This window comes from Sinohyriopsis cumingii, unplaced genomic scaffold (genome assembly GCF_028554795.1).
Source record: "Sinohyriopsis cumingii isolate HCF-2022 unplaced genomic scaffold, ASM2855479v2 utg000913l, whole genome shotgun sequence".
NCBI classification, from domain to species: Eukaryota; Metazoa; Mollusca; class Bivalvia; order Unionida; family Unionidae; genus Sinohyriopsis; species Sinohyriopsis cumingii.
Genome location: NW_028315943.1, coordinates 3,460,459 through 3,486,669, shown reverse-complemented (window position 1 = coordinate 3,486,669; position 26,211 = coordinate 3,460,459). Strand labels below are relative to the sequence as shown.

The 26,211-nt window shown below is 33.8% G+C and overlaps 1 protein-coding gene across 2 annotated transcripts in view; it reads right to left on the bottom strand.

The window, feature by feature from the left end:
* The window catches only part of LOC149773054 (centrosomal protein of 290 kDa-like), a 175,172-nt gene that overhangs the window by 12,713 nt on the left and 136,248 nt on the right, over positions 1-26,211 (bottom strand). For both annotated transcript variants that reach the window (XM_089946845.1, XM_089946846.1), the window contains exons 47-54: positions 24,387-24,534; positions 20,744-20,878; positions 18,416-18,571; positions 16,851-16,964; positions 15,759-15,923; positions 11,296-11,418; positions 6,850-7,071; positions 2,884-2,976 (exon numbers count right to left, since the gene is read on the bottom strand). In XM_089946845.1, coding sequence (XP_089802971.1) covers positions 2,884-2,976; positions 6,850-7,071; positions 11,296-11,418; positions 15,759-15,923; positions 16,851-16,964; positions 18,416-18,571; positions 20,744-20,878; positions 24,387-24,534 — 1,156 coding nt within the window. The remainder of the gene's footprint in view (positions 1-2,883; positions 2,977-6,849; positions 7,072-11,295; positions 11,419-15,758; positions 15,924-16,850; positions 16,965-18,415; positions 18,572-20,743; positions 20,879-24,386; positions 24,535-26,211) is intronic.

The following is a 26,211-nucleotide window of genomic DNA, read 5'->3' as shown; positions in this document are numbered from 1 at the left end:
GTACCTGGTGTAGAGTCATCAGCCTCAACCGACACGGGAGACAAACAGTTGGACACTGCAGTTCTGTTCTGAGATTCACTTGATAGGCAGCAGTGTGTATCGCAACCAGTTTTGTTAGAGTCGATCAAGACAGAAGATGAAGAGTTAGACACATGAATCTTGTTCTGAGCAGCAACTGATGGAGAGCGTTGATCACCACATCCATTGGGACTACATGATAGGTTACTTACAGCTGGACTATTCATACGAATGACATCCGCATAAGACATGGGTTTACTCAAAGATTTCATCAGCTTAACTCTAAGTTGCTCGGTGATGGTGTGGAGAGTTTCATTTTCTTTCATCAACACGCTTTGAGTAGTTTTCAGTGACTTAATCTCATTACGGAGCAGTTCTATTGTTTGAGATTGTGCCTGTACCTTATTGTTTACATCAGCACGGAATGCATTAAGGTCATTCATAGTCACCAATGTGACTTGGGTTGCCTTCAGAGATATAATCTCTTCTCTGAGCAAAACAACAGTTTGTTGTAGATGACCGCAATCACTCTTGATTTCCGCTAGCGAGAGTCTTGCTGAATTAATCACTTGTTCTGCTTGCCCTGAGCTATGTTCATCGTCATGTTCACAATGTTCAGCTTGTACATTTGGGTTTGATTTCTTCTTGCTAAAAATAGAATCGATCTCGCAAGGATCCCCTTTTATAAATATAGCTAAAGAATAACAATCCCTTGCATATTTTATTAAACTACTTACACCATTTCTGTTCTTTCTAACAACCAAATATCCAGACGGACAGCCAGGAAAACCTCGTGCTCTACTAAATAAAACTGACCTATACCAGGTTACAATATCTTCACTGTCATGTGAAACCTCTAGCAATTTCTCAATATACATGTCTCTGGGTAGATTATCTAGTTCCTGATCAAGTCTTCTAATATAGTCCTGACTGGGAACCTGAGATATGACATCTTGATATGTTGGGCTGTTACAACGGTGACTCGAATCTTGGGCATCTCTGTCAAAACATGTATTATCAACATTCTATGTACTCGTGTACTGAGGTTGCGAGCATAGATCTGCCTTGTTTGCATTGTCAGGCTCATCACTCACCAAATCTGCAACATAAAAAGCATTTAAACCACAATTCCCATGTACAGTACAATCACCTTCATTTTCTGTTTCCAGTTCAGTATATTTCTTCCTGGAGCGAGTCTCATAAACAGAATTATCCATGATTTGCACATAAGCACTGCAACGTCCATCTGAACAGTCCGCCATCTTGTTATTGTCCTCTTCTTGGTATTATTTCTTTGCTCTTGTTTTCCTGTTCCTTTATTCTATTTTAACTGGTGATGGTGGTGGCCGCACTCAGTAGAACGTTTAAAATTATACACCAAGCCGGTTTTACACAGTAAACAAATCAAGCAAATTGAGAGCATTCCAAACTAAATACACAAGCACGCATTCATCATTACACAAATCAACATTATTACTGCGCACATAACCCCGTCCACCCAGATAAATTTGAACTTAGTCACGTGCTCAACATAACTTTCGAAAGAAAATGGCATGTCTAGTTAAAATTGAAATTTGGAGTCATATTGTGAATGAATGTGCATTGCAACAACTTTTCGATTTGATCTGGAATGAATATATTTTGTTATTTTTCTCGATTCTAGGAAATTTCGTGATTATGGACTGGATTTGCATTTGATGATTACAGATGAAATACATGAGATTTAATAAGCTAGGGAGAAGCGTGTTGACATCTGCAAATGTGTTTCTATTTTGTCATTGAATGTTTGAAATCATAATGTGGGGAAAATATGAAGTCTTTCAATTGCAATTATCAAAAAGACGCTATGGAATTTAATGCTTATTTCATATTGAGTACAGTAAGAAGGATGCAATTGCACTTATCATCGAAACTACAGCACAATTTTGAAATGTGTAATCCAGATTGAAAACCTATGACATGGCTCATGTAATTCGGATTTGCAGAATTAAGAAAATACATTTTGAGGAAATTCAGGATGTAAAACTGTAAGTATATTTTATTTTGCCATTCTTATCACCAGCTAAAGAAGAGAGTATATGACTTGTCACTTGTATGTTATTTGTAAGGACCTTATCTTGCATCATAAATGAGCATATAGTAGAAAGATTACTGCATTTGTATGGAAAAATTTGAACTTGTTTTGTCGGAAGGATATACTGCACTCCCAAGGTTGTGCAGTATTCCATCCCAAAACTCGTTCATATTTTCCCATACAAATGCAGTAACCTAGAAATATTTACCTCTGCTTTCCCTCAGTCAATATAAGGTTGACTGGTTCATAAAACTTCATATTCATCTCAGCAAAGGTCTTTAATTGTATTATTATATAAGCTATATTAAAGAGTAAACCTATTCTATTGACCCCTGCTTACTGGTTCATAAAACTATATAATTATTCACCTCAACAAAGGTATACAATTATGCATTATTACATGATTCTTGTGGGAGGTTGCTTTTCATTGAAAGGCACAACATCATGGAGTGTGATATTTCGACATGCTGGTCATTCTTCATCTGAATTTATGTGACATCAAATTAAGGTGTTCTTGGTGTCTTGCAGTGAAATGGCATTTTGTATGATTTGTCCACCTCATATTGGTTAATATCAGGTTCACAATTACTGCTACTGCTTGTATTGTTGGTGCAGTCAAAGGTTTATGTCTATAGTGTGCTACAAGGCGTGCATACATTTTTGTATATCCTTAAACATATACATGTAACAAATGAAACAAAATTTCAATCTGATTTGCAAATAGGAAAAAAAACTATATGTGAGCATTTCTAACTGATTCTAAATCAAAATGTATTATATTCATTATTTACTTTGCTTTGTAGTTCATCCTTCTCATGTATCAACTTCTGTTCTCGTTCAGCAGCTTCTTTCAACAAGATCTTTGTGTCAGATAGGAGCTTGTTCTGAAAACAAAATCAAAGATATTCCTAACATTACAAATGTTCATCATAGACAACGACAAATTTGAAGATGTGTAAAAATAAATTATGAATCCCCAACAGTACAAAAGTTCCAGTAAACAAGATCTAGATATATGTTGGAAACAGGATTTTAGATGGTTAGGGAAGATAAATCATAGTCATTACCTAAAAGATGTTACACAGCAGGTGCAGATATGGAGGGAACTCAGAAGGTTCAGTTCCATCTCCTTTCCAGTTAAATAGTATATAGGTTTCAGTGCCCCAAAAAGCCTGGAGGAAACTGGCCATTTTAAGCCAAGTGAACATCCAATTCCAAAATCAATCATTGTAAAAAAACCTGTATCAACCTCAGGATGTGTAGCATTGCATAAAACGTTTATAACTGTAATTATTACTTACTTACTAGACAAGAAAAGAAACAAATGAAAACTATTACAATTTTATGAATTTTACATAAAATAATCATCAAAGTATTCTGTTTTATATATGGTGAAGTATGCAATTTCAAAAAAATAAACTAAAACATTTTATGATCTCATCTTGTGTGATGTTAAGTTACTAATATATGATATTTACTGATTAGTGTTTGTATTGTTGGATTTGACCACATTATTCAGTACCTATTTGGGCATGAACACATTATCCAGTACAAACACTAAAACTTGTTTATTATATAACCATATTTATTAAATGATAAACTATTCAAACTGCTTCATAAAGATTAAAGTGAATTCAAATATGTTTTAAAGAAATCTTGTTTTACTTATTTTTATGAACTTAATTTTGCATGATATGATGTGATTTTACTTTCTGTCTGGATATTACATGTATACCTTTTTATATTTAGCAAGATTAAGAAGACATATCACTAAACATGTTGGCTGCTATGTAAGAACTGTCACAGCAGGTGGCACCATTTTATGTAGTAACAAACTTTATGAACCCTATGTGTGGTTTAACAGTGCCATATTTAGTAAATGTATGTGTAACAAATACTGGATTATCCCATGTAATGTACTTGCATGAACGCATACTAAGGGGTATATAAAAAACAAATTGTCCGTCCAAGACATACTTACGTCATGTTGCTAGAGGACTAATATAATTATTCTCCTTCACCAATCATCAAACCACTAAACATTCTTTTAGTCTAATGGACAAAGAATGTTTCTTTAAAACTTATTTTTATGCATTAATTAAAAGTTAATACTTTTGTATCATTTATTTTAGTAGGACTCAATTTTCCTGGTTTTGTAAAAATAAAAAAAATACACTTTCATGGTACTTAAATTCGTGGTTTTGCCTGTCAAAGTTTGCATAGATGAAGGTATTTAATTTCACGGATTATCCTCTACCACAACTCCAATACAGAATACAATGATGATGACATCAAATGATGGATGAAGCAATACTAGCACCTGTATGAGCACAAATTAAACAGCTGTCAAGATAAATCACTTACACTCAATATGCAATTGAGCCGATGCGGCCAACAACACTAAGCTATTCAGTTATTTAAGTACACGTGTATGATACCTTCCATAAAACACTGCCCATAAAGCTACACCTTAAATAATTTTCTGATGACCATGGCATTAATACATTAATTAAAGAGTGGTAAAAATTCAACTTTGATCCCTGTTGGTTTGAATAATGTTGTTATTCCACATGTGAATCCAACATGAGACCAACTGCCCTTGCTTGATGCAATTAACAAGCAGCGTCATCATTTTTTATAATTAGAACCCATCAAAGTTTGAAGATGCTAACTATATTGAAAAACAATTTGCGTATGTAAACAGTGTTTCATTAGTAACTGTGCTTCAAGTAATAGTACTAGTATTTTCCAGTTATGTTGTTCATTCAGGTTATGCATGCATAAATAAAATAAGCTTTTATGAGGATTTGAATTCTTGGACCATAATTTCACCTGAATGAAGAATCAATCTGAATAAGTGTTAAATCTAATTATCATGCAGTGTCATTTGTTATTCTTTCATTTTTAGTGACAACAGTGTTTTAATACAATATACATTTTCTTGTTTCTCTCTAGCCTTACGTATCTCAAAATATATTGATTTAAGGCAGGGTACTGTGAGCGCTGAAACAATATGAAATGCTTTATTATTATACTTTTTAAATGGTTAAAATAAAACAAACACATTATTTCTTTTTACCAGATTATATAAATGAGGTTTCTTTATGAAATACTTTTGTTGATCTCTAGGAATAAAATGGGAAAAAAATAAAGAGTGGGCTTCTTTATCATATGTGACTAATTTTGTGACAGGTTTTTAAATTCATGATTCAGTGCAACAATGAAATCCATAAAAATTGGTACTCCATAAAAAATTAGTGAACAGTAAGCAGTTCATCTCCTACTTTTGCTTGACAACTCATGTCCAAACTGCACAGACCCAGATCTATCAAAATGCTCTGGTAGATCTAGGTCTAAGCAGTTTGTTAGGAGTATTCAGTCGAACAAGACAGACTTTGATCTGTGGGCACATTATGCAACATTAGATCTGGGTCTCTGTTGTTTGCAGTTGTACCTAAATTATAAATGAGTGTATGAGTATACATGGTAAAGCCGACATAAAGGCATCACAGTACGATTGATACTTCATGATCACCAGAGACAGTCTCCAATACGGACTCGATAATGTGACTGGAAATGTGAGACAATGTGAAAACAACTTTAGAAAGAGTGTTAAACATTTAATTTACTCCAGACAAACTTTTCTAAACTTTAATGATGATTAGATACCAGGAAAATATGGGTCTATTGGTAATAAGTCTCCTAAAAAGATTGCAGACATCAATGTCTGAGAAAAGATGAGATCATGAAGTGCACTCATGTGGATTAGGCATGTCCTACCAGGCAAATTTTGTAAATATATTTAGTGATAAAACAATACATAATTTAAAGTAAAAAGTTAAGAATTAATAGAATCCTTGACATGTATCAGCATAGGATGGGAAAATTCCACCCGAGAATCAGAATTTGCATGAGACAAAAGGCTTTGCCAAGTGTCTGATGAAAATTCAGATCCAGAGGGTGGAATGTTCCTATTTCAACACTTATGCATAATAAAGAATTATTTTTTTCTCAGTCAGGAATGTAAAATAATGGTTATTATTTAAATGAATATGGATGTAACATTATAAAAGTAAACCACACACTGACAACTACCTTACCTTACAACTATGTGTAAAAGGTCAGGTTGACAATGAAAATTTTAGGATAAACTTTGAATGACATTAAAACACATATCTGCATTTAAAGAACAATGGTCAAGGCCATTAAAGACAACAGCAATACATTGGATCCAAACTGGATACTGCAGATAGTTGGTGCAATGATAAAAATGAGAATGGCTCAATAAATTAAGTCCACTCTTACCCCTATTATTAAACAAGACAGACAAGAAGTAATATAATAATTACAGTCTTTGATACAACTCTGATTCAGAATCAATTTTCCTTTCAATATTAAAAAGAAAAAAGAAGAATTACAAGAAATAACAATAACAACAATTGCATTTTCAACTAGAAACTGAACTGTGGAATTCGTACTTGTAACTAGGTCAATACGTGCAAAAAACACAGTGTTTGAGGGACACTTAACTTCGACTCCAGCATGTCTTGGGATTCTTTACCTGCATCACTGTCACAGAAAGCTAAAGAGATGATGCAAAACAGGGAAATTTTGCCAGTTTGTGTGGTCACAGAACAAGGTAAAATGATGAAAAACAAGAGTCATTATTAAAGAAATTTTCTCCATCATTGTTCTACACTGAAAAACACAATCATACAGATGTAAGAATGTAATAAACAAAGATCTTCCAATATTACCTTCTTTTCAAGCTCAGCCTCCATTGCCTTTATTTTCTCCTCATACATGCGTGTTACAACAACAGATTTCCACCCTTTGGTGTCCATTGTTTGTAAATTAGGCCGTTTAGCTTCCTCAATCTCCAGCTTGGTCTTTGAATCTTCAACATTTCGGCTCAATTGCTCATTTTTTATCTCCAGATTTTTTATCTGGATACGCAGTTTTTCACTGCTGTCCATTTCCTGTTCAAAAAAGATTATATATTTCAAAATTCATCAGACTGAGACAAAAATGGTTATACCTGGTTTTTGTGATGCATGAAAATGTTAAGCAAGAATAATTAGTTGTTGTTGTTGTAGGGTTTAATGCCATTTTTCAGCACACGATAGGCTATACATGGCGGCCAGTATTAATAGTGGAGAAAGAACCTGGGAAAACCCTGGAAAGAACCACCGACCCATGAGAAGCTACTGGCAAGCTTTCTCACATACCCACATTAGCCGAATCCAAGACTCGAACCCACGCAGACAGGTGAGATGGCAGTGATCCATAACGGAGAGTGCTTTAGACCACTCGGCCACTCGGGGCCCCAGAATAATTAGTAAAAAGGACCAAATTTACTTGTTGGAGAAGTATAACAAGTCACTTTTGCCCTGAACATACTACATGTATATATACTTGCTCATACTGGTAAGACAGAACCAAATGCAAACTGCAAAACTCTAGACCTGTTGTCACATAATGTGCTGGCAGATCTGGGTCAATGTAATTTGCTGAAACCAATTAGTAGGGCAAACAACCCAGAGCCCAATCTATGTTGTTTGTAGTTGGACATGTACACAAGTATATATAGTAATAGATAACTATGTCGCATTTTAATATTGGTCTAGTTAACTTCAGATTGCTGAGATCACATCAGAAATATCATAATTCATTGTATGTAGTGAATAGTGAAATCCTAAAAGTATGAGAAAAACAATCGCTGCAATTATTCAATCTGACCATGATTTTTGGCTCTCAGGAAATGGCATGAGTATACTAAAGAATTTAAAGAATGGTTATCTATTTCAAATAAATTTATTTATAAGCAAAAATTGTTTGGAGCAGGGATTCAAAGGCCCATAGCACACTTTTGTGATTGGGAGGAGTACCATCTTTTCTGCATGTTTTTGGAAGTACAAAAATTAATACTTTTTTCGACTCCAAAAACATTCCAAAATATTCCATTCAGAGTCTGAAAACAAACAAACAAGTTACATGTATGATCAAAGTTGTCAAAAACCATGAGAACCACTTTTAGTTATTCACCAACTTGCAGGTATTGATGTAATGAATAACATTTGTTTTAAAACTATATTACACGCCTGAAGAATAAAAAAATTTAAAATGAATAATATGAAACTCTTTATTAAAAGAAGGAACCGTTTAAGTGAAAGTCACTATATCAGTAAGTTTGTTTAACTCTTCCATTGTGGAATGCTAGTATTCTATAACCTGCACAGTGTCATGTACAGGCCAATGAACTCAGTTTGTGTGATTCTGTACCAAAACATGTATAGGACTAATATGTTGTACAATTAAGCTGATTTATCTACCTGTGAGTAATTCAGTTTTTATACAAATATTATTCTTCATATCAGCGTCAGTGTGCAAACTGACAATGAGAAAAGGTTCTCCCAACTTTGACAATATAGATCAGACACATAAACAAACAAGGTATTTCTCAACTTATGAGGGCAGTATTTGTCTATCTTGCCATATGACAAGGTATTCCCCAACTTTCTGAAACTAGTATTTGTCTGTCATATGACAGAATTGGGCTCAATTTTCATGGTTTTGTAAAACAAAAGGCATTTTCGTGGGTACTTAAATTCGTGGTTTTGCCTGTCAAAGTTTGCATATTAGTAGGTATTTAATTTCATGGTTTAACCTCTACAAATACCCAAAATAAAGAATACAAAAGAATAAAACTGTGCCAACCCAAACGGCAGTCACAACAATAATACCACCTGTATGAGCACAAATCAAAGACCCAGCAAGTTCAATACTTACATTGTGTTTTTGACCAAGTGAATAACATGACTCGAAGCTGACACAGCCAACAACACTAAAACAACACTTCCATCTCTATGAGCACAAATAAAACACCTGTCAAAATTAATCACTTTTACCATGTTTTCGTTTGAGTGGTCAACATCAAAGGATGCAGCCAACAATACAAGGCCAATCAGTTATTAAAGTAAATATGAATGATCTCTTACTTAAACCACTATCCATCAAGTTGCACCATCAGTACTTTCTGATGAACATGGAATTAACACAGTGGCTTAAGAGTGGTAAAATTCAATTTAGACCCTCCTTGGTTCCTGGACTTCCTAACCAATCAAAAGTTGTGAACACGGTGCAGACACTTGCTTACCAGGCAGCTAATGTTTGTGCCTGCCTCTTGTACAGACTGACTTCAACAACTAGACTTGGCAGTAAATAAAGAGTAAGAAGAAGAAATAAAGTCACACTTCCATGAGTGGTATGCTAAACAGGTAATGGATGCCATTATGGATAAAGAAATGTTAATGGTGACGATCAGTGCATGGTATTAGTAAACCTTGCAACCTCATTAATCAAGCCAATTCATGCTGAATGGATAATTGCAGCTCATGCGAAAATGAGTGAAAGATTGAATCTAATTATCAGTGGTTTTGAGAAAGCTGGACTTGTTTAATTCAGCAATTGGGGATTATTTACCGGAGAAGCATTTGTGAGTACCATGAGACTTGACTGACATGATGTTGATACAGTGGCTTTGTCCAAAACTCTGTGAATTGTGAGCTTTAACTCTCTGCTGTAATTAGTGTATATACATAGTGTTTCATTAATAATAGTATTTCAAGAAATAGTTATAGCATTTTACAGGATTGTTGTTCTTTTGGATTAAAAATGCATGGATAAAAATTAAATGAGCTTTCAGAAGGATTCAAACGTTTCAACAACAGTTGTACTCGAATGAAGGATCGACCTGAAAAAGTATTACATTTAATTTTCATATACTGTTATTTTGTATTATTTTTTCTTTCATTTTCAGTATTACTATTGTTTGAATACCTTATGCTTTTTCTCTATTTTCTCTCTATCTTTACTTACCTCACATATTGATTTAAGGCAGTGAGTGTAAAATTACAGCTATCGAATACATTATTGAACATGTGCACTGAAACAATATAAAATGATTTATAATTCTTGTTTCAAAAGCTTAAAATAAACAATAAAACAAACACATGTAAAAGCTAATATTTAATTACCAGATTACAGTATTGACCTTGATTTATCAAATACTAGTAGCTGTGTTAATCACTAGGAATAAAACAATGTAAGAAAATTGGGGGAGGGGGGCATCGTCCTACATGCTACATTTTTCATTAGGGATTTAAATTCGTGGCTTGGGGCAACAGTGAAAACCACATAAATTGGTCCCCCCCAAAAATTGATGATACTACAGTATTTCTCAACTTTCTGAAGGCAGTATTTGTCTATCTTGTCAAATGACTGCAGAACTACACTTTGTGTCTGACAATGGAAGTACATAAATAAGATGTCTGAATATATGACATGAAAATAGTAATTTGGCCAAAAAAGACCTGGTGTCTGTATACAAACTGTGACTGAAGACATACAGAATATAAAGTAATGTGCCCATGGCTTCCTTGAGTTTAAGGAACAGTTCACCAAAGATACATAGTATACATACTTGATCTGATGCACTATGTGCCTGTGAATTCCATTAATTTAAGGAATGGTTTACCATTTTAAATGGCTTTATTAATGTACCAAAATATTGGAACTGGGAAAGCAAAGGCCTACAGTAAACATATGTGATATGTAGGAGTAACATGTATGTGAATTTTATTAGTTTAAGGAATGGTTCACAATTTTAAATGGCTTTACAAAGTTGTAAAATTATAAGAACAAGGAAGCAAAGACTTATGTTCGGGGGGAGAGAGAAATGTGCCTGTAAATTCCATTAGTTTTATGGAATGGTTATCTGTTTCAAATGGGTTTGATCACATGCAAAATTATTGGAAGAGGGAACCAAAGGCCTATAGCATACACATATAATCTGGCGCCATACTCTCTAAACCTTTTCAACCAGACATTCAATCACAAGCTAATATTCCTAAAAGCTTTGACAGTTTCTAATATCAATTCAAAAAAAGCTAAAATTCTGGAGCTTTCAAATTTTCCTATGCTTGGGTTTTTCTGATAGTGTGCCAAATTTCCATGATAAAGGTGAATGTTACATATCATATCTGATAGTGGGAGTTTGTGCTTGATTTTCACTTTAAAATGTTATGAGAATACAGTTCATGGAGGAATAATGTACCTATGAATTCAATTAGTTTAACTATGCACATTTAAAACTGGTGACAAAGTTGGAAAGAACATGACTATGATATAATGTGAACTCTTACTTTTATGAGATCTCTCCTCAGTTTTTCATAGTCAGCCATAAGTTTGGCAGTGCCTTTCTGGGAGCTGGTGTATCTCTCACTTAGTGAAGAACCAAATTTCTGTCTCATGTCCTCCATCTCAGCCTGGTCAGGAATTAAAAAATGAAGGAAAATAAATGAAATAAAATCTCATACCTCAAGTTCCTAGAAGACTGACATATACCTTATCACCCTTTAATACAGGTGTGAAAGAATCAACACATATCTCATATTGTTAAATCAATGATGTATAATGGATGGATTGTGTGCACAATAATTTAAAAATCTGACATTTTCTTCACTGAAAAAACTCACAACAATGAATTAAATTGAACTGTATATTTTACACACCATCAAAATAATCCCCCAAATGCTAAAAATGACATATTCCTTCTCTGAGATTTTTCTTTCAATGTTCTCTGTTCAATGTTTTATAAAAATATTAATTCTGAATTAAAATATTTCCTTTCATCAGCAATTTTCAATTCCTCAAAATAAATATGAAGAATCCATCACACCCTACTTACCTATAGTTAAAAGATATATCACAGTTTGTTTTGATATCATGTTTGTAGTATCACCATGACGTCATGATGTCATCAACTGAATATGACATCACAGCTCAATGGTTAAATGACATACTTGACTGTGAGAGCTTTCTGACTTTACAGTTTAAAGATCATAATAAGAGATGTGTAAAATACTAACATCTGTCTACAAAGTAAAAGATGCAAAATACAAAACATCTATCATGATGCCAACATTTTCTAATACAGTACTTTATCACTATAACACTGTTTAAAGTATGTATGTATGTATATATATATATATATATATATATATGTGTGTGTGTGTGTGTGTGATCCATGATTTATAATAGTGTTATATACAAGACAGCACTATGATGATGTATCTTACAGGAAGAAGCAATGTAATAATAATTGTAATATATGGCAACAACAGTAGATTTGAAACAATAGGGTATCAAAACAAGACCAGGTCCATGCAGGACACAAATGTTTGCATGAAATTAACTTTCCAGCCAAAATAAATGATGTTGGCAAAAACAGGGAGAAGCAATTTTTTAAAAGTTCAAAATGATAAATATTATTTTGCGTAGTTCCATTTCATTTTATAAAAGAGATGATAAAATATGTTAAAAGGTTATAAACATATTCAAACTCCATTTTTCCCTTCACCACAGTATAGCACAAATTAGCAACCTTGAACACAGGTTGCAGTTACAAACTAGCAACATCTTCTAGAGCAGAAGTTCCCTGTTTTGTTTTTAGGATGAAATATTGGATAAAATGATTACTTTTACTAGCCCTGGAGATGTGTCATAATTTGCTTCATATTAGGCAACATAAAGTTAAATATTTTCTCTTGTTTTTCTTGCAAGATTCCTGTATATGCAATTTCTGTTAATCCTGATCAAATTAGCATCAAAACTCAATTTGAATAGGAGACTTCTTTTTCAATCTTTCCACCATTCTTTTTGAAGGGATATATGACAAAAAAGTCAACATTTTGCTGTGATTGTTACTGCACTGTACTGAAACAAATGGGGGTGGGGTTATGTCATGAAATCGGAAACAAACAGGGGTGAAGATAATGTCCCAAAATCAAAGCAAGACAAAGTGAACCTTGCTTTTCAAGCTTGTTTAGGTAAAATGACAGACTCTGAGGTCATTTTTTCTCCTGATTTCCCCCCCCCCCCGCATGAACCCTTTAAGGACTGGTGTTCTCCAATATACTGTATATACTTGCATATAAGCCCGTTCGCGTATAAGCCGACCCCTAAACTGAACAGGTTTAAACACTAAAAAGTGCATGACCTGCGTATAAGCTGACTTACAACTCTGAGACATCTCAAGATGCATGAGGTAAGTTCTAAATGCATTTATTTAGGCAAACTTTTATTAAAAAATATTACATTTATACTTATCTCGAGGATGGCGTGCAGGATTATTAAAAAGAAATGGTATAAACATGTTTGAAAAGTAATTTATTTAATTTTCTGTTTTCTTATAGTTTCTGCCTAATTTAGATTTGTGTATAATTTGATCGAATGATGACAAGAATTTAGCAATTGTGAGTCCCTGTAACACAACCTCTCCTTTTTGTGAGTCCCTGTAACACTACCTCTCCCATTTGACTCGATTACTATTTGTTTATGCATTATTGAACTGGACATTTTGGATCAGTGCACCTGTAATTAAGTTTTTTCTTTGCTTTGAAATTGTAAATACCTAAGCTCATTAAAATGTAATCCCAGTATGACAACAAAACAAAAAACAATACAGTTCGATTCAATGCTCACAATTAGGCTACTGAACGTATTTACATAATGGTGCCACCACATGCACATTGTAGGTTTGATTACATGCTGAATTAAGTACATATCTTGGAGTCGAATCATGGGCACCACTGTGCTCAACTTTTATGATATCTCCAAAATACAATAATAAAGTTTCGGAAATAATGCTTCAAAAATTATGCTAATACCGTAAAAGCTGAGTTGTTGTTTACTTTGATGTAAGCAACCTTACACCATACCTGTCAACTTTCATGCCCAAGGAAAAAATACCTCCCAAATTTTGGTGTCGCTCAACGCCTACCTCCCAATTTCATAATATCTTCCGATTTTTGCAGAGAACTCCTGATTATTACATTATGTTTTTGATCTTCATTTCTTCTAAACAAGAAAAGTCCTACATGTTCTGTTGTATCACCTGTGAATTATTTTGTGACCAAATAATTATTTAAGTATAAAGAATTTGTTTCTTCACTAAATAGAATGTTAAGTTTAAACATTATATACGTAAAAGAATTATTTTTTTTACTTCTACAATAATACAAAAATAAAAAAATAAACCAGAACAAAATAATAAACCACGACACTAAAATCATCCACAATTAATTTCAATCCCAATAATGATTACTATGAATGCAATAGCTCCATTCCCACACAAGAAACTTACATGAGTGAACACCTGGCATTTTTATACCATATATACCAATGTTAAACTGGCATAGTTACCAGTCAAAATTCCCACTTATCACAAGCCAGTTTCAGGGTTTTGATGATTAACTGGCCTGTACTGCTGTTGCAAAACAAAAGGCAAATTTGCTGACTATCAACATAGGAGACACCAAATCCAAAACATCAAGCTTTCCATTGTGTGGAAAGTTACGTTTGTTCAGCTAAAACACAAAACAAAAATTTACTGTTGTTGATCTTAGTTGATCTTATGAGAATTTCAGCCTTTATTATTACCACTCTTTGTGAACATGTACATTATGCTGGTTATATACCTTGTACAAAAAAAGGAGTACCTTTTCAAAAATATTACCTCATTTTCTAGGCTCGATTATATCACTGAAAATGAGAAACTCATGAGCGTGTGATACAACATAAATGAAACAGCTATTAAGGACTAGCTGAAATGTTATCTGGAAGAATGTAATATAGCTGAAACAATGAATAAATCAAAATCTGCATCTATGTTTGGGAATAAGAAAGGATTTAAGTGATGCTATGCACGCTTTGCACTGTGTGAGTACTGTACATTAAAGTTCAGCATGGTCTCCCTGGTAAACACAACTGGCCTGCGAATTATGAAGTCTGTATTTACCTTTATTTAACTTCATGTTGGACAAATCAGAAAATATGAACATGCAAAATAATAACAAAATTAATCATAGTACTTTATAACAGTTTAATAATTGTCGGGTCACTGAAAGTAATTTTTTTTACATACCTATGTCTTAGGACATGGATAAAATTATTGTTTCATGTCCCAAGATTTACAGCCGTTACAGTAGTCAACAAAAAGACCTAAAAACTGTCAAGTTTACACACTAGCCCGTGGATAAGCCGACCCCCTTTCTTCCAGGCCATTATTTTTTCCTAAATTGTTTGGCTTATACGTGAGTATATACGGTATGTACATTGTTGAAGAGCTGACAAGAGTAGACAGTTCCTTATGTTCATAATGATGGATATATATTCCTTTCATAATTAGAAAATTTGTGTCAACTAGCAAGTTTGTATAGTTGACAGTAATACACAATATTTTGTGCTCTAAACTGCTTTTATTCAACACAAGAACTAGATCTGCCTCCCAAGGTATTATTATTTGTCTAATGGAAAATGCTAAATGTCTTCTTGACTGCTTTACTATTAATGAACCAAAACATGTTTTCTTATGACATTCTATTTCAAACTTTAAAAACATTTAAAATGCAAATAATTTTAAATAGTGGTCAGTATTATAGCTTGCTGGATTGTGTCTACTTCATAAATATGTGAAGACTCATGCTCATTACTTGACTTTGATTAGAATAGAAACCAACATAATTTTATTGTTCTAGAGATGGGGGGTCCCACAATTTTAGTTTTGGAATCATCCCTGATGGGTGAGTTTTATCTTTCTACTCACCTTGAGTGACTCATTTTCTCTCTGTAGTTGCTGAAATCTGTCATTGCTAACAACTCCTGGAGCTCGCTTGAGCTGCTCATTCTCCATCTGAACTCGCTCCACCACCTTCTTTAAGAGTGCAATTGTCTTTTCAAGCTCTCTTGTACTCTTACCACTCTCTCCAATCTAAAATTAACAATGGTGTCAAGATATGACATAGCCCTTTAGTTCCCCATATATGTAATGATGCCTACTGAAATATGGTCAAGCACTCTCAATTTTTATTCTACTTATGTACGTCCTGTTTTGGTCGACCATTTTCAATTTAAATACTTGGTTTCTATGGTAACTTATAAAATACTGAAAAGTAGAAAATTCTAAGTATGACAAGGCATCTCTGAAACATGCTTGACATGTGTATTTAACAAATTGAGAGGTTTGCCCTGAAAATGAAAATGTTTATGGGCAGACAGACAACTGGGTGGACATATAGATCTGTTACATACCAGTGGTTAATATTGTTTATCATGATGAAAAATGACTAATATAGTATTTAAATGCTGAACATGGGATTACCTTATTTTCTGCTTTTAAAATGTAAAATGAAAAGGAGTTCATTCATTAAGCATTAGAGTTACAACTTACAATTAAGGTATCATAGGTTCACAACAATTTTGTGAAGAAAATTATAATTAACATGACCAAATCTTGGTTCACTTGATCCTTCAATTATGTTTGCTGTTTTTATCTATCCAATGTACTTGAGTTACATTTAGAATATAAGTAATATATGGAGATTTTCATGTTTTGTCATGTCACAGAATTTGGAAACACGTAATAAGCACGCTAATAAAATATATGATATCGACTCGTTTATAAGTCAAGTCCAACTACAAGCTGTAGATACCTAGATAAGCCATCATATAAAATGCAGATTTATCTGGGTCTATGCAGTTTGTTATGAGAAATCTGCAGAACAAGCAACAAAGACCCTGATCTGCTGGCACATTATGTGATAGCAGATCATGGTCTATACTGTATGCAGATGAACTCGACTTACAAGTAAGTACATAAGGTACCAGATCAATGATCTCAGTGTGTGAATGAACATACCCTTCGAATACTGGAGCTAGAATCAAAGGATCTATTACTTTTGTCTCCAGAAGATAGCTGGGCATTCTCTATCTTCAAAGCTTCAACATACTTCTGTAGGTCAGTGATACGATCCTGAAGAAAAACAGATTAATCTGCTTATGAGTTTGATGAGCATCAGGAAATCAATTATCAATACTGTAATCAATGACATATCTTGTTTGCATTCGCTATTGCTAAAATCAGCTACCATATTGTCTGTCTGAAAATAAGAGCTAGTTACAATGGGAGCATTGCAATGGACTTTGCTCTATACCAATGCTGTCCAACCTTTTTGACACCATGGGCCACTGAAAAATGTTTTTCTTGAAGCCGAGGGCCGCAGAAGAAAACTGAAAAGCAACAACTATATAGCTGCTCGAGCTCTGGCGGGCCATTTTAAAATCAACCCACGGGCTGCGGGTTGGACAGTACTTCTCTATACTATGCTGGTCAGGGCTGATAACAGAACTTCTTTTGAAAATCTGGGACCATAATTCTTCCAAAGGATGATGTGGAATGCCAAAAAAAAAGCCAGCTCATTTATGGCCTCATCAGTATAGAGGTATATGATAATACTGGCTGAAATGTAATAATTTTTTGTAAAGTTAAGCTGTGAAAAGCAAAGTTATGTCTATGGGCAATCAGGGGCCATAACTCTTCTAAGTGACAATGTTGATCACTTTACATTAAACTCATTTAATGTCTCATCAATATAAAGCTGAATGCCAACTATGCCAACTATGGTTAAAATGCAGAAAATATAAGTAAATTTATGATATCAAAACCAAAGTCAGGAGGACAGGCAATCAAGGGATGAAACTCCTGTAAATAGTGCCATGGAATGCAGAAAATCAAACTCAATCAAAGTATCATCAGTCTGAAGCAACAAATATGATTTGGTTTAAATCCAAAATTGTGGAAACCAAAGTCTGGAGAATGAGTAATCAGGTGCCCATAGTGCTTGTGAATTAGACTAACCCATGCAAAGCACCTGTACAAGACATTCTTCATACCAAAAATTGCATCAGATAAAGTCAAATAGTTCTAGGGATAAGACAGTTACAAATTTTAAATATTCTTATTCCATCTTTACAGTAAATATATAAATTCAATTCAAATTCAATTGGGTTATGTTTAACTGCATTAGAGAGAAGGAGAAAGAGAAAGAGATTAGTTGACACAAATTTTTTTTGCCTTGATTTAGAAGCTTTGTTTCAGATTATCAGCAATTTTGAAAAAATAGTTAAAGTAAATTTGTTGCATGCAGTCTATCTTGAAACTTGTTTCTCTGAAAATGACTATAAACTGATTTTAAATCAACATTCCAATACAGTACATGTAGTAATCTTTAAAAAAATCTATTTTACTTTAATCTTTTCTAAGATGTCTACTGGATATTTTGATTACAACTTTCAATTAATTGTAGTGTTTTGAAATTGGAATTTTTTTTTATAAAAGCATTCTCAAATTAAGCAAAATGGAAGCTTTTTTAATTTTGTTTATTTTAGCTATTCAAGGCCAATTTAACATTTTTGTATCCATACCTTCAGTCGAGGGACATCTTTCCTGGCTTGCTCTGCCTCAAACTTTAGTTCTATATTTTCCTCAGATAATTTCAACAGTTGTTTCTGAAGATTCTGATTTTTCTCAAATAGTTCCTGATAATCTTTCAAGGCAGGTCCAGCAGTTGGTCCTGAGGCCTGTAGTAACATGAAAGAATGAGAATTTCAGTGACATTGTGCCAACCTAATATTGATATAGTGCATATAAACTGCATAAGTTATATTCCATTTATGTTATTGTTAATTATATTCTGAAGAAATATCACATGTTGCATGACTTTTGCCATCAAATTAAAGCTCACCTTTCACAAGAATCATATACATCCACTAATAATATTGATGCTAAAGATCTTACATTACAATCACTATCATGATTTGTTGTTGCTGTTGTGGGGTTTAATGCCATATTTCAGCACACGATAGGCTATGCATGGCAGCCAGTATTAATGGTGGAGGAAGAACCTGGGAAAACCCTGGGAAGAACCAGTGACCCATGAGAAGCTACTGGCAAGCTTTCTTACATACCCATGTGAGCCGAATCCTAGACTCGAACCCACGCAGACAGAGGTGAGATGGCAGTGATCTGTAATGAAGAGCGCTTTAGACCACTTGGCCGCTTGGGGCCCCCACTATCCTGATATTACTGTCACTATCTAGACAAATAAAATCACTATTCTTATGTCACAATCTCTATCCTGATGTTACAATCTCTATCCTGATGTCACACTCTCTATCCTGATGTTACAATTTCTATCCTGATGTCACAATCTCTATCCTGATGTCACAATCTCTATCCTGATGTTACAATCTCTATCCAGGGTTGGATATTTTGTTGACCTATTTTGCAAATGCCATATTAAAGAATGGACAAATGTTGATTTAAAAAATACCATGTCTCATGATTCTGTTTAAAACCACCACAGCTGGCAGTAATTTAATTTGTGATTTAATAATAACTTAATGTTGAAATAATATAATAATATAGACAATCTCCTGTTTTGTTTTTAAGAAATGCAATAGCAAAGAATGAGAATACCTAGGGTTTACTTTGATATTGTAAATCCTCAGTACAACAAAAATATTTTGACATCTTATCAATTGCTTTAGTTTTATTTTGCTCATCTTCTGAAATTTGGGTCTGATCATGGATCCCATTATAAAGCACTTTAGTATAACAGTCCCTGATATAATATTGGCATAATCATGGACCCCATTATAAAGTATCTCTGTATATCACAGTCCTTGATAGGACATAGGTATTGTCATGGACCTCATTATAAAGTACATCTGTATATCACAGTTCCTGATATAACATAGGCATAGTCATGAACCCCATTATAAAGCATCTCTGTATATTGTAATCCCTGATATGACATGGGTATTGTCATGGACATGATTATAAAGCATCTCTGTATAACACAGACCTTGATATAACTTAGGCATAATCAATGACCCCATTATTAAGCATCTCTGTTTATCACAGTCCCTGATATGACATGGGTATTGTCATGGACACGATTATAAAGTACCCCTGTATAACACAGACCTTGATATAACTTAGGCATAATCAATGACCCCATTATTAAGCATCTCTGTTTATCACAGTCCCTGATATGACATGGGTACTGTCATGGACACCATTATAAAATACCTCAGCATAACATTCCCTGATATAACATAGATATAGCCATGGACCACATTATAAAGTACCCCTGTATAACATAGCCCTTGATATAACTTAGGCATAATCAATGACCCCATTATAAAGCATCTCTGTGTAACACAGTCCCTGATATAACATACGGTCATGGACCTCATTATAAAATACCTGATATAACAAGGGTATTGTTATGGATCCCATTATAAAGCATCTCAGTACAACAGTCTCTGATATAACAGGGTTATAGTCATCGATCCCATTATATAATATCTCATATTAAGACAGCTCCTCATATGACATGAGTATGATGAATCACATTATAAATGACCTCTGTATAACCCAGTTCCTGATATAACATTGGTATTGTCATGGATCCAAAACATAATGACTGCATTTCATTTTTCTATATAATATACCCTTGTATAAGATGACCTCATCATCTAGGGATACAATATTACAATAGGGACCAGTGTTTTACACTGGGTAGGTGACAATAGTTGATTGCGTTTCATGGTGTAGGAGTAATCCATCCCAACTATTTTTCTTTTCACCAATCTGTGCTGACACAACCATGTTTTCTAAAATCATATGATTTGGATTTGTCTATCCAATAAGTCCATCAAAAACTCAAGGTCTTTAATTTTATTTACCTCAGTCTGTTGTATTGTTTTAGATATCACTTTCTCCATCTGGTCAACTTGCTCCATTAACTGCTGATTCCGCATCTGCGTTTCCTCAAAAGCTGCATCTTTACCCAGCATTAACTGACGTCGCAAGTTGGATATCTAAGTGAGGAATATCACATTATTATATTATGATGTTGCAAATTGGATATCTAAGTGAGGAATATCACATTATTACATTATGACATCGCAAGTTGGATATCTAAATGAGGAAATATCGTATTATTACATTATGATGTTGCAAATTGGATATCTAAGTGAGGAACATCACATTACATTATGACATCACAAATTGAATATCTAAGTGAGGAATATCACATTATTACATTCTGACATCACAAATTGGATATCTAAATGAGGAATATCATATTATTACATTCTTTTCTCACAAAATTTCCATATTGGGTCTACTGTCTCATGGCTTTGTCATACAAGTCTTTGATATAGTACAATTTACTAATGAAAAAGATTCACATTTAATAAATACAATTATTCGATCTTTTACTTTGACAAAATAAATCTCAGCAACTTGTGTTACAGATTTTGTGTGTAATCATTAAGTATTTTACTTGTATGTATTTGATTTCCTGTGGGAATGTATGACTTATACAAGAGACTTCAATGATAAATATAAAACTCATCCTCATCTTATTTATGCAAATGATCACTGGGGGTAGTGGAGTTGGTGGCAGGAAACAAGGATTAATTATAGCCAATACAGCATATAATTTAATATACAGGCTTTTATAATTCATTGTCATAGTAATTGTTGCATTATGAACTAACCACTCCGGTGGCCTAGTGGTTAGAGATGGATGCGGGAGGTCGTGGGTTCAATCCCCGGCCAAGTCATACCAAAGACTTACAAAAATGGTACTAACAGCTGCCTTGCTTGGCTCTCAGCATTGAGAGGTTAGTGTTAGGACTGGTCGGCCTGGTGTTAGGATAATATGACTGGGTGGGACATCATGCTACATTTCTGCAGCATGATGCTCCAGTGCTGGATGTCACTATAAACTGCCACATTGCAGAGATTGTGGCGATATGACTTTAAAATTATTAAAGCTACGTTAAAAATCCAAATCACACACACTCACATGCATTATGAACTCTTTTGGTCTTTTGTAGGAGATATTACCTGGTTCAAACTTTTAAGTGGGGTGGGATGGGGGTAAATTTAAGCCTAAATTATTGATATCTTTTGGGCAAACTATTCTGAATTCACTGTTTTTTAAGGGGTACAAATTTTCATTGATTTTGTCCTTGATGCAATAGGACCCCTTGCCCAATCCACAAATTTAAGTTCTGACAAACTTGTAAGGCACACACACCCCCAATATGTGTGTTTCTGGTTTGCTGATGGTCCCTGTTTCTCACTGCCGATCCTAGCACTTTTTCCCAATGGTAATAAAAAAAATATCCCCATAGAGAACTAAATATATATACCTTTAAAAACAAGAACAACAACAAAAAAACAAGCTGCCTACCCAACCATATTTCATGTATTTATTTCATACCCTTCAATTTTTCATAACAAATCCAGTTATCAAAATAATAATTATTTAAATGTATCATAATTTTTCGTACATATCACTTTGTATTTTTTTAAACAAATCCATGAAATTATTGGATATAAAATTTCTGCTAAGAAGAATTATGTTTACAAAAAAGATCAAAAATTGCATAATGCCATTTTATTTTTACAAAAATTAATAATTAATTGTTGGTGAGAAAATACAATGATTGATGCATAAACATGGGTGCCCACAGCATAAGTCAAGGGGGTCACATGACCCCCCAAAATCATACTGCAATTATATATATACATATGCACACACAACAAGTTTCATCATTCAAATGAAGCTGAAAATATGTCATAAGATTCTGTTCAAAATGCTTAGTAAGACTGCTAACTATACTAACTCTCCTGGCCGTGACTGACTGCCCCTCCCCAGTGCAAAAAATCCTGCAGACACCCATGTGCATAAGCTCTCTTATTGTCATTACAATATCTACTGCTGTTTATTAAGAAATGGACAAAGGACTTCACAGACCATACCTTTAAATATTATCGTTACTTAGTTCTCCTTATTAAGTCCATCATCATTATAAAACACCACGTGCATTTTGAAATGAGTTCAGAAGACCTTTGATGTTTTCTTATCCAACAAAAATTCCATCACAGTACATACTAAAGTGAAGACCACAGACCATTGGTCAACTAGTCTTATTGTTTCATTATGGTCATACAAACATAGACACTTACATCTTTGTTTGGAAAAAAATTATATATCCATGTATATGTTTGTATTTGATTCTATAATAATGAGAACATATAACAAGAATATTATGAATTGCACATATTTCATATGTCCATCTCGTACTTAATAGACTATATATGGATAGCTAAAAAATTTGTGTGGAAACCACATTTCTTCTTTCAGTCACATTAATGTTGACCTTTGATCTTTTGATCCCATATAAATATGCTTCTTTCACAAGAGCAGCTATCCACAAAGTTTGGTAATTGCAAATGGTGGAAAATTTGAGTTAGCATGTGTAAATAAAATAGGTAACAAACAGATGAAAAGCTGGATGGATGGATAGACGATATCATAAAATCTGGGGTCAAGACCTTTGACCTTGAAATCAATGTCAGTGTGCTGACAAATTTGTTTGTTGCAACACAAACCATAAAAAAGTCTGGCTGAATTTAATATCTATATATTTAAGCCACTGTGTTCATAAGCTCAGTGAAGTATAATAATGCAAGCAGTGACCTTTGACTTGACCCCACTGATAAATGAGTCTGGTTTTTGAATTTGTTCACATTGGACCTATTACATACCACAAGAGGTTTTAAGTGAAAACTCCATGTCATGTGTTTTAGATGAGTAGTGGTGACAAGTATTTTGAGATGGTTACTAAGGTTGCTATGTTGGATTTCAGACCAGCACCATTTTAATTTAAGCCCAAATATACATGGTTATCATATATTTGTTAAAACCCTATATTTATAAAACAATCCATCCTGGAGAAGTAGCATTCAGAAAAGTTTTGAAATGGCCCAAAAGCAGTTATTCTAGAGATGATCCAACCTCCAAAATGACCGCTTTTGTGACCATCTTAAAAGTCTTGTTATAGTTTAATATTGGACAAAATATAAACTGCATGAAGTTGCTCAGTGAAAATCCCATGTTGATGCAACCAACTGCCAAGGAGGAAATGCAGAACAAGATTATAATAAACAACTATGCAAAGCTGTAATGGGAAGTCATACTGGTACCATTTTAATTCACAAGCAAGTACATATCATACAGTCTTCTAGTGAATGTCCCATGTCCATATAACCATCTGCTGAGTAATAGCAATAACAAGAATTTCAAGACCCTGGATGTTACACCATTACCATTTTTCATTGAGGATATTGTACATACCATAAGCAGTCTTGTAGTGAAACATTGATAAGACTGTGAAAAAGTCACTATTTAAGACTGCTTAATAATAAGAACTTTTTAAGTAGGTTTGAGAATACAAGATAAATTATCTAATGAACAGATAGAAAAATATGGGATTTTCATGAAACAAATTTTTATAATAAATCACTTACTTCTTCCTGAAGTTGGAAGTTTTTCTGCTTAAGAGATTCCATATCATGGTCAGTTTTCCCAGGGGGGCCTGAGGGAGCTGTAGGGGCTGTTGGTCCTTTTTGTAAGCCAGTCAGTTTCCGCTCTAGAGTGTCTTTTTCTCTGTTAGCCCTGGAAGGTGATAATCAAATGAGTTATTCTCAGAAGCTAAGATAGAAAAATGGCAAACAAAAAGATGACCACTATATGAGTGTTTGTTGTTCATTTGGCCTACAACCAATGCTCAGTAATTCAAATAAGAACTGTGATTAGCTATTGTTATATAAATGAGTGTTTTTATTTCTTATAATTACCCAATATAAAATTGGAAAAACTTTTGCTAACAAGAATTGCTGATTCGTCTTGTCAATTCTTTACTCCCTCGTTATAATGCAATCCATGGCAATCATAGAATGTACCATCTTACAGTAAGACTGCCTAATAATGATGTACATAACAGAGTGTTCAGTTCAATGATATCCATAAGAGTCATAGAGTGTACAACTTTATAGTGAGACTGCCTTATAATGATGTACATAACTGAGTGTTCAATTTAATAATATCCATGAGAGTCATAGAGTGTACCACCTTACAGTGAGACTGCCTTGTAATGTACATAATACAGTGTTCAATTTAATGATATCCATGGGAGTCATGGAGTGTACCACTTTACTGTGAGACTGCCTTGTAATGAAGTACATAACAGAGTGTTCAATTTAATGATATCCATGGGAGTCATAGAGTGTACCACCTTACAGTGAAACTGCCTTGTAATGAAGTACATAATACAGTGTTCAATTTAATGATATCCATGTGAGTCACAGAGTGTACCACTTTACTGTGAGATTGCCTAATAATGATGTACATAACTGAGTGTTCAATTTAATGATATCCATGAGAGTCATAGAGTGTACCACTTTACATTGAGACTGCCTTGTAATGAAGTACATAATACAGTGTTCAATTTAATGATATCCATTAGAGTCATAGAGTGTACAACTTTATAGTGAGACTGCCTTGTAACGAAGTACATAATACAATGTTCAATTTAATGTTCAATTTAATGATATCCATGAGAGTCATAGAGTGTACCATTTTACAGTGAGACTGTCTTGTAATGAAGTACATAATACAGTGTTCAATTTAATGATATCCATTAGAGTCATAGAGTGTACAACTTTATAGTGAAACTGCCTTGTAATGATGTACATAACTGAGTGTTCAATTTAATGATAATAATGGGAGTCATAGAGTGTATACCTTAAAGTGAGACTGCCTTGTAATGATGTACATAATACAGTGTTCAATTTAATGATATCCATGGAGTCATAGAGTGTACCACCTTACAGTGAGACTGCCTTGTAATGAAGTACATAATATAGTGTTCAATTTAATGATATCCATGGGAGTCATAGAGTGTACCACCTTACAGTGAGACTGTCTTGTAATGAAGTACAATATACAATGTTCAATTTAATGATATCCATGAGAGTCATAGAGTGTACCACTTTACATTGAGACTGCCTTGTAATGAAGTACATAATACAGTGTTCAATTTAATGATATCCATGGAGTCAAAGAGTGTACCACCTTACAGTGAGACTGCCTTGTAATGAAGTACATAATATAGTGTTCAATTTAATGATATCCATGGGAGTCATAGAGTGTACCACCTTACAGTGAGACTGCCTTGTAATGAAGTACAATATACAATGTTCAATTTAATGATATCCATGCGAGTCATAGTGTACCACATTACAGTGAGGCTGTATAATAATGATGTACATAACTGAGTATTCAATTTAATGA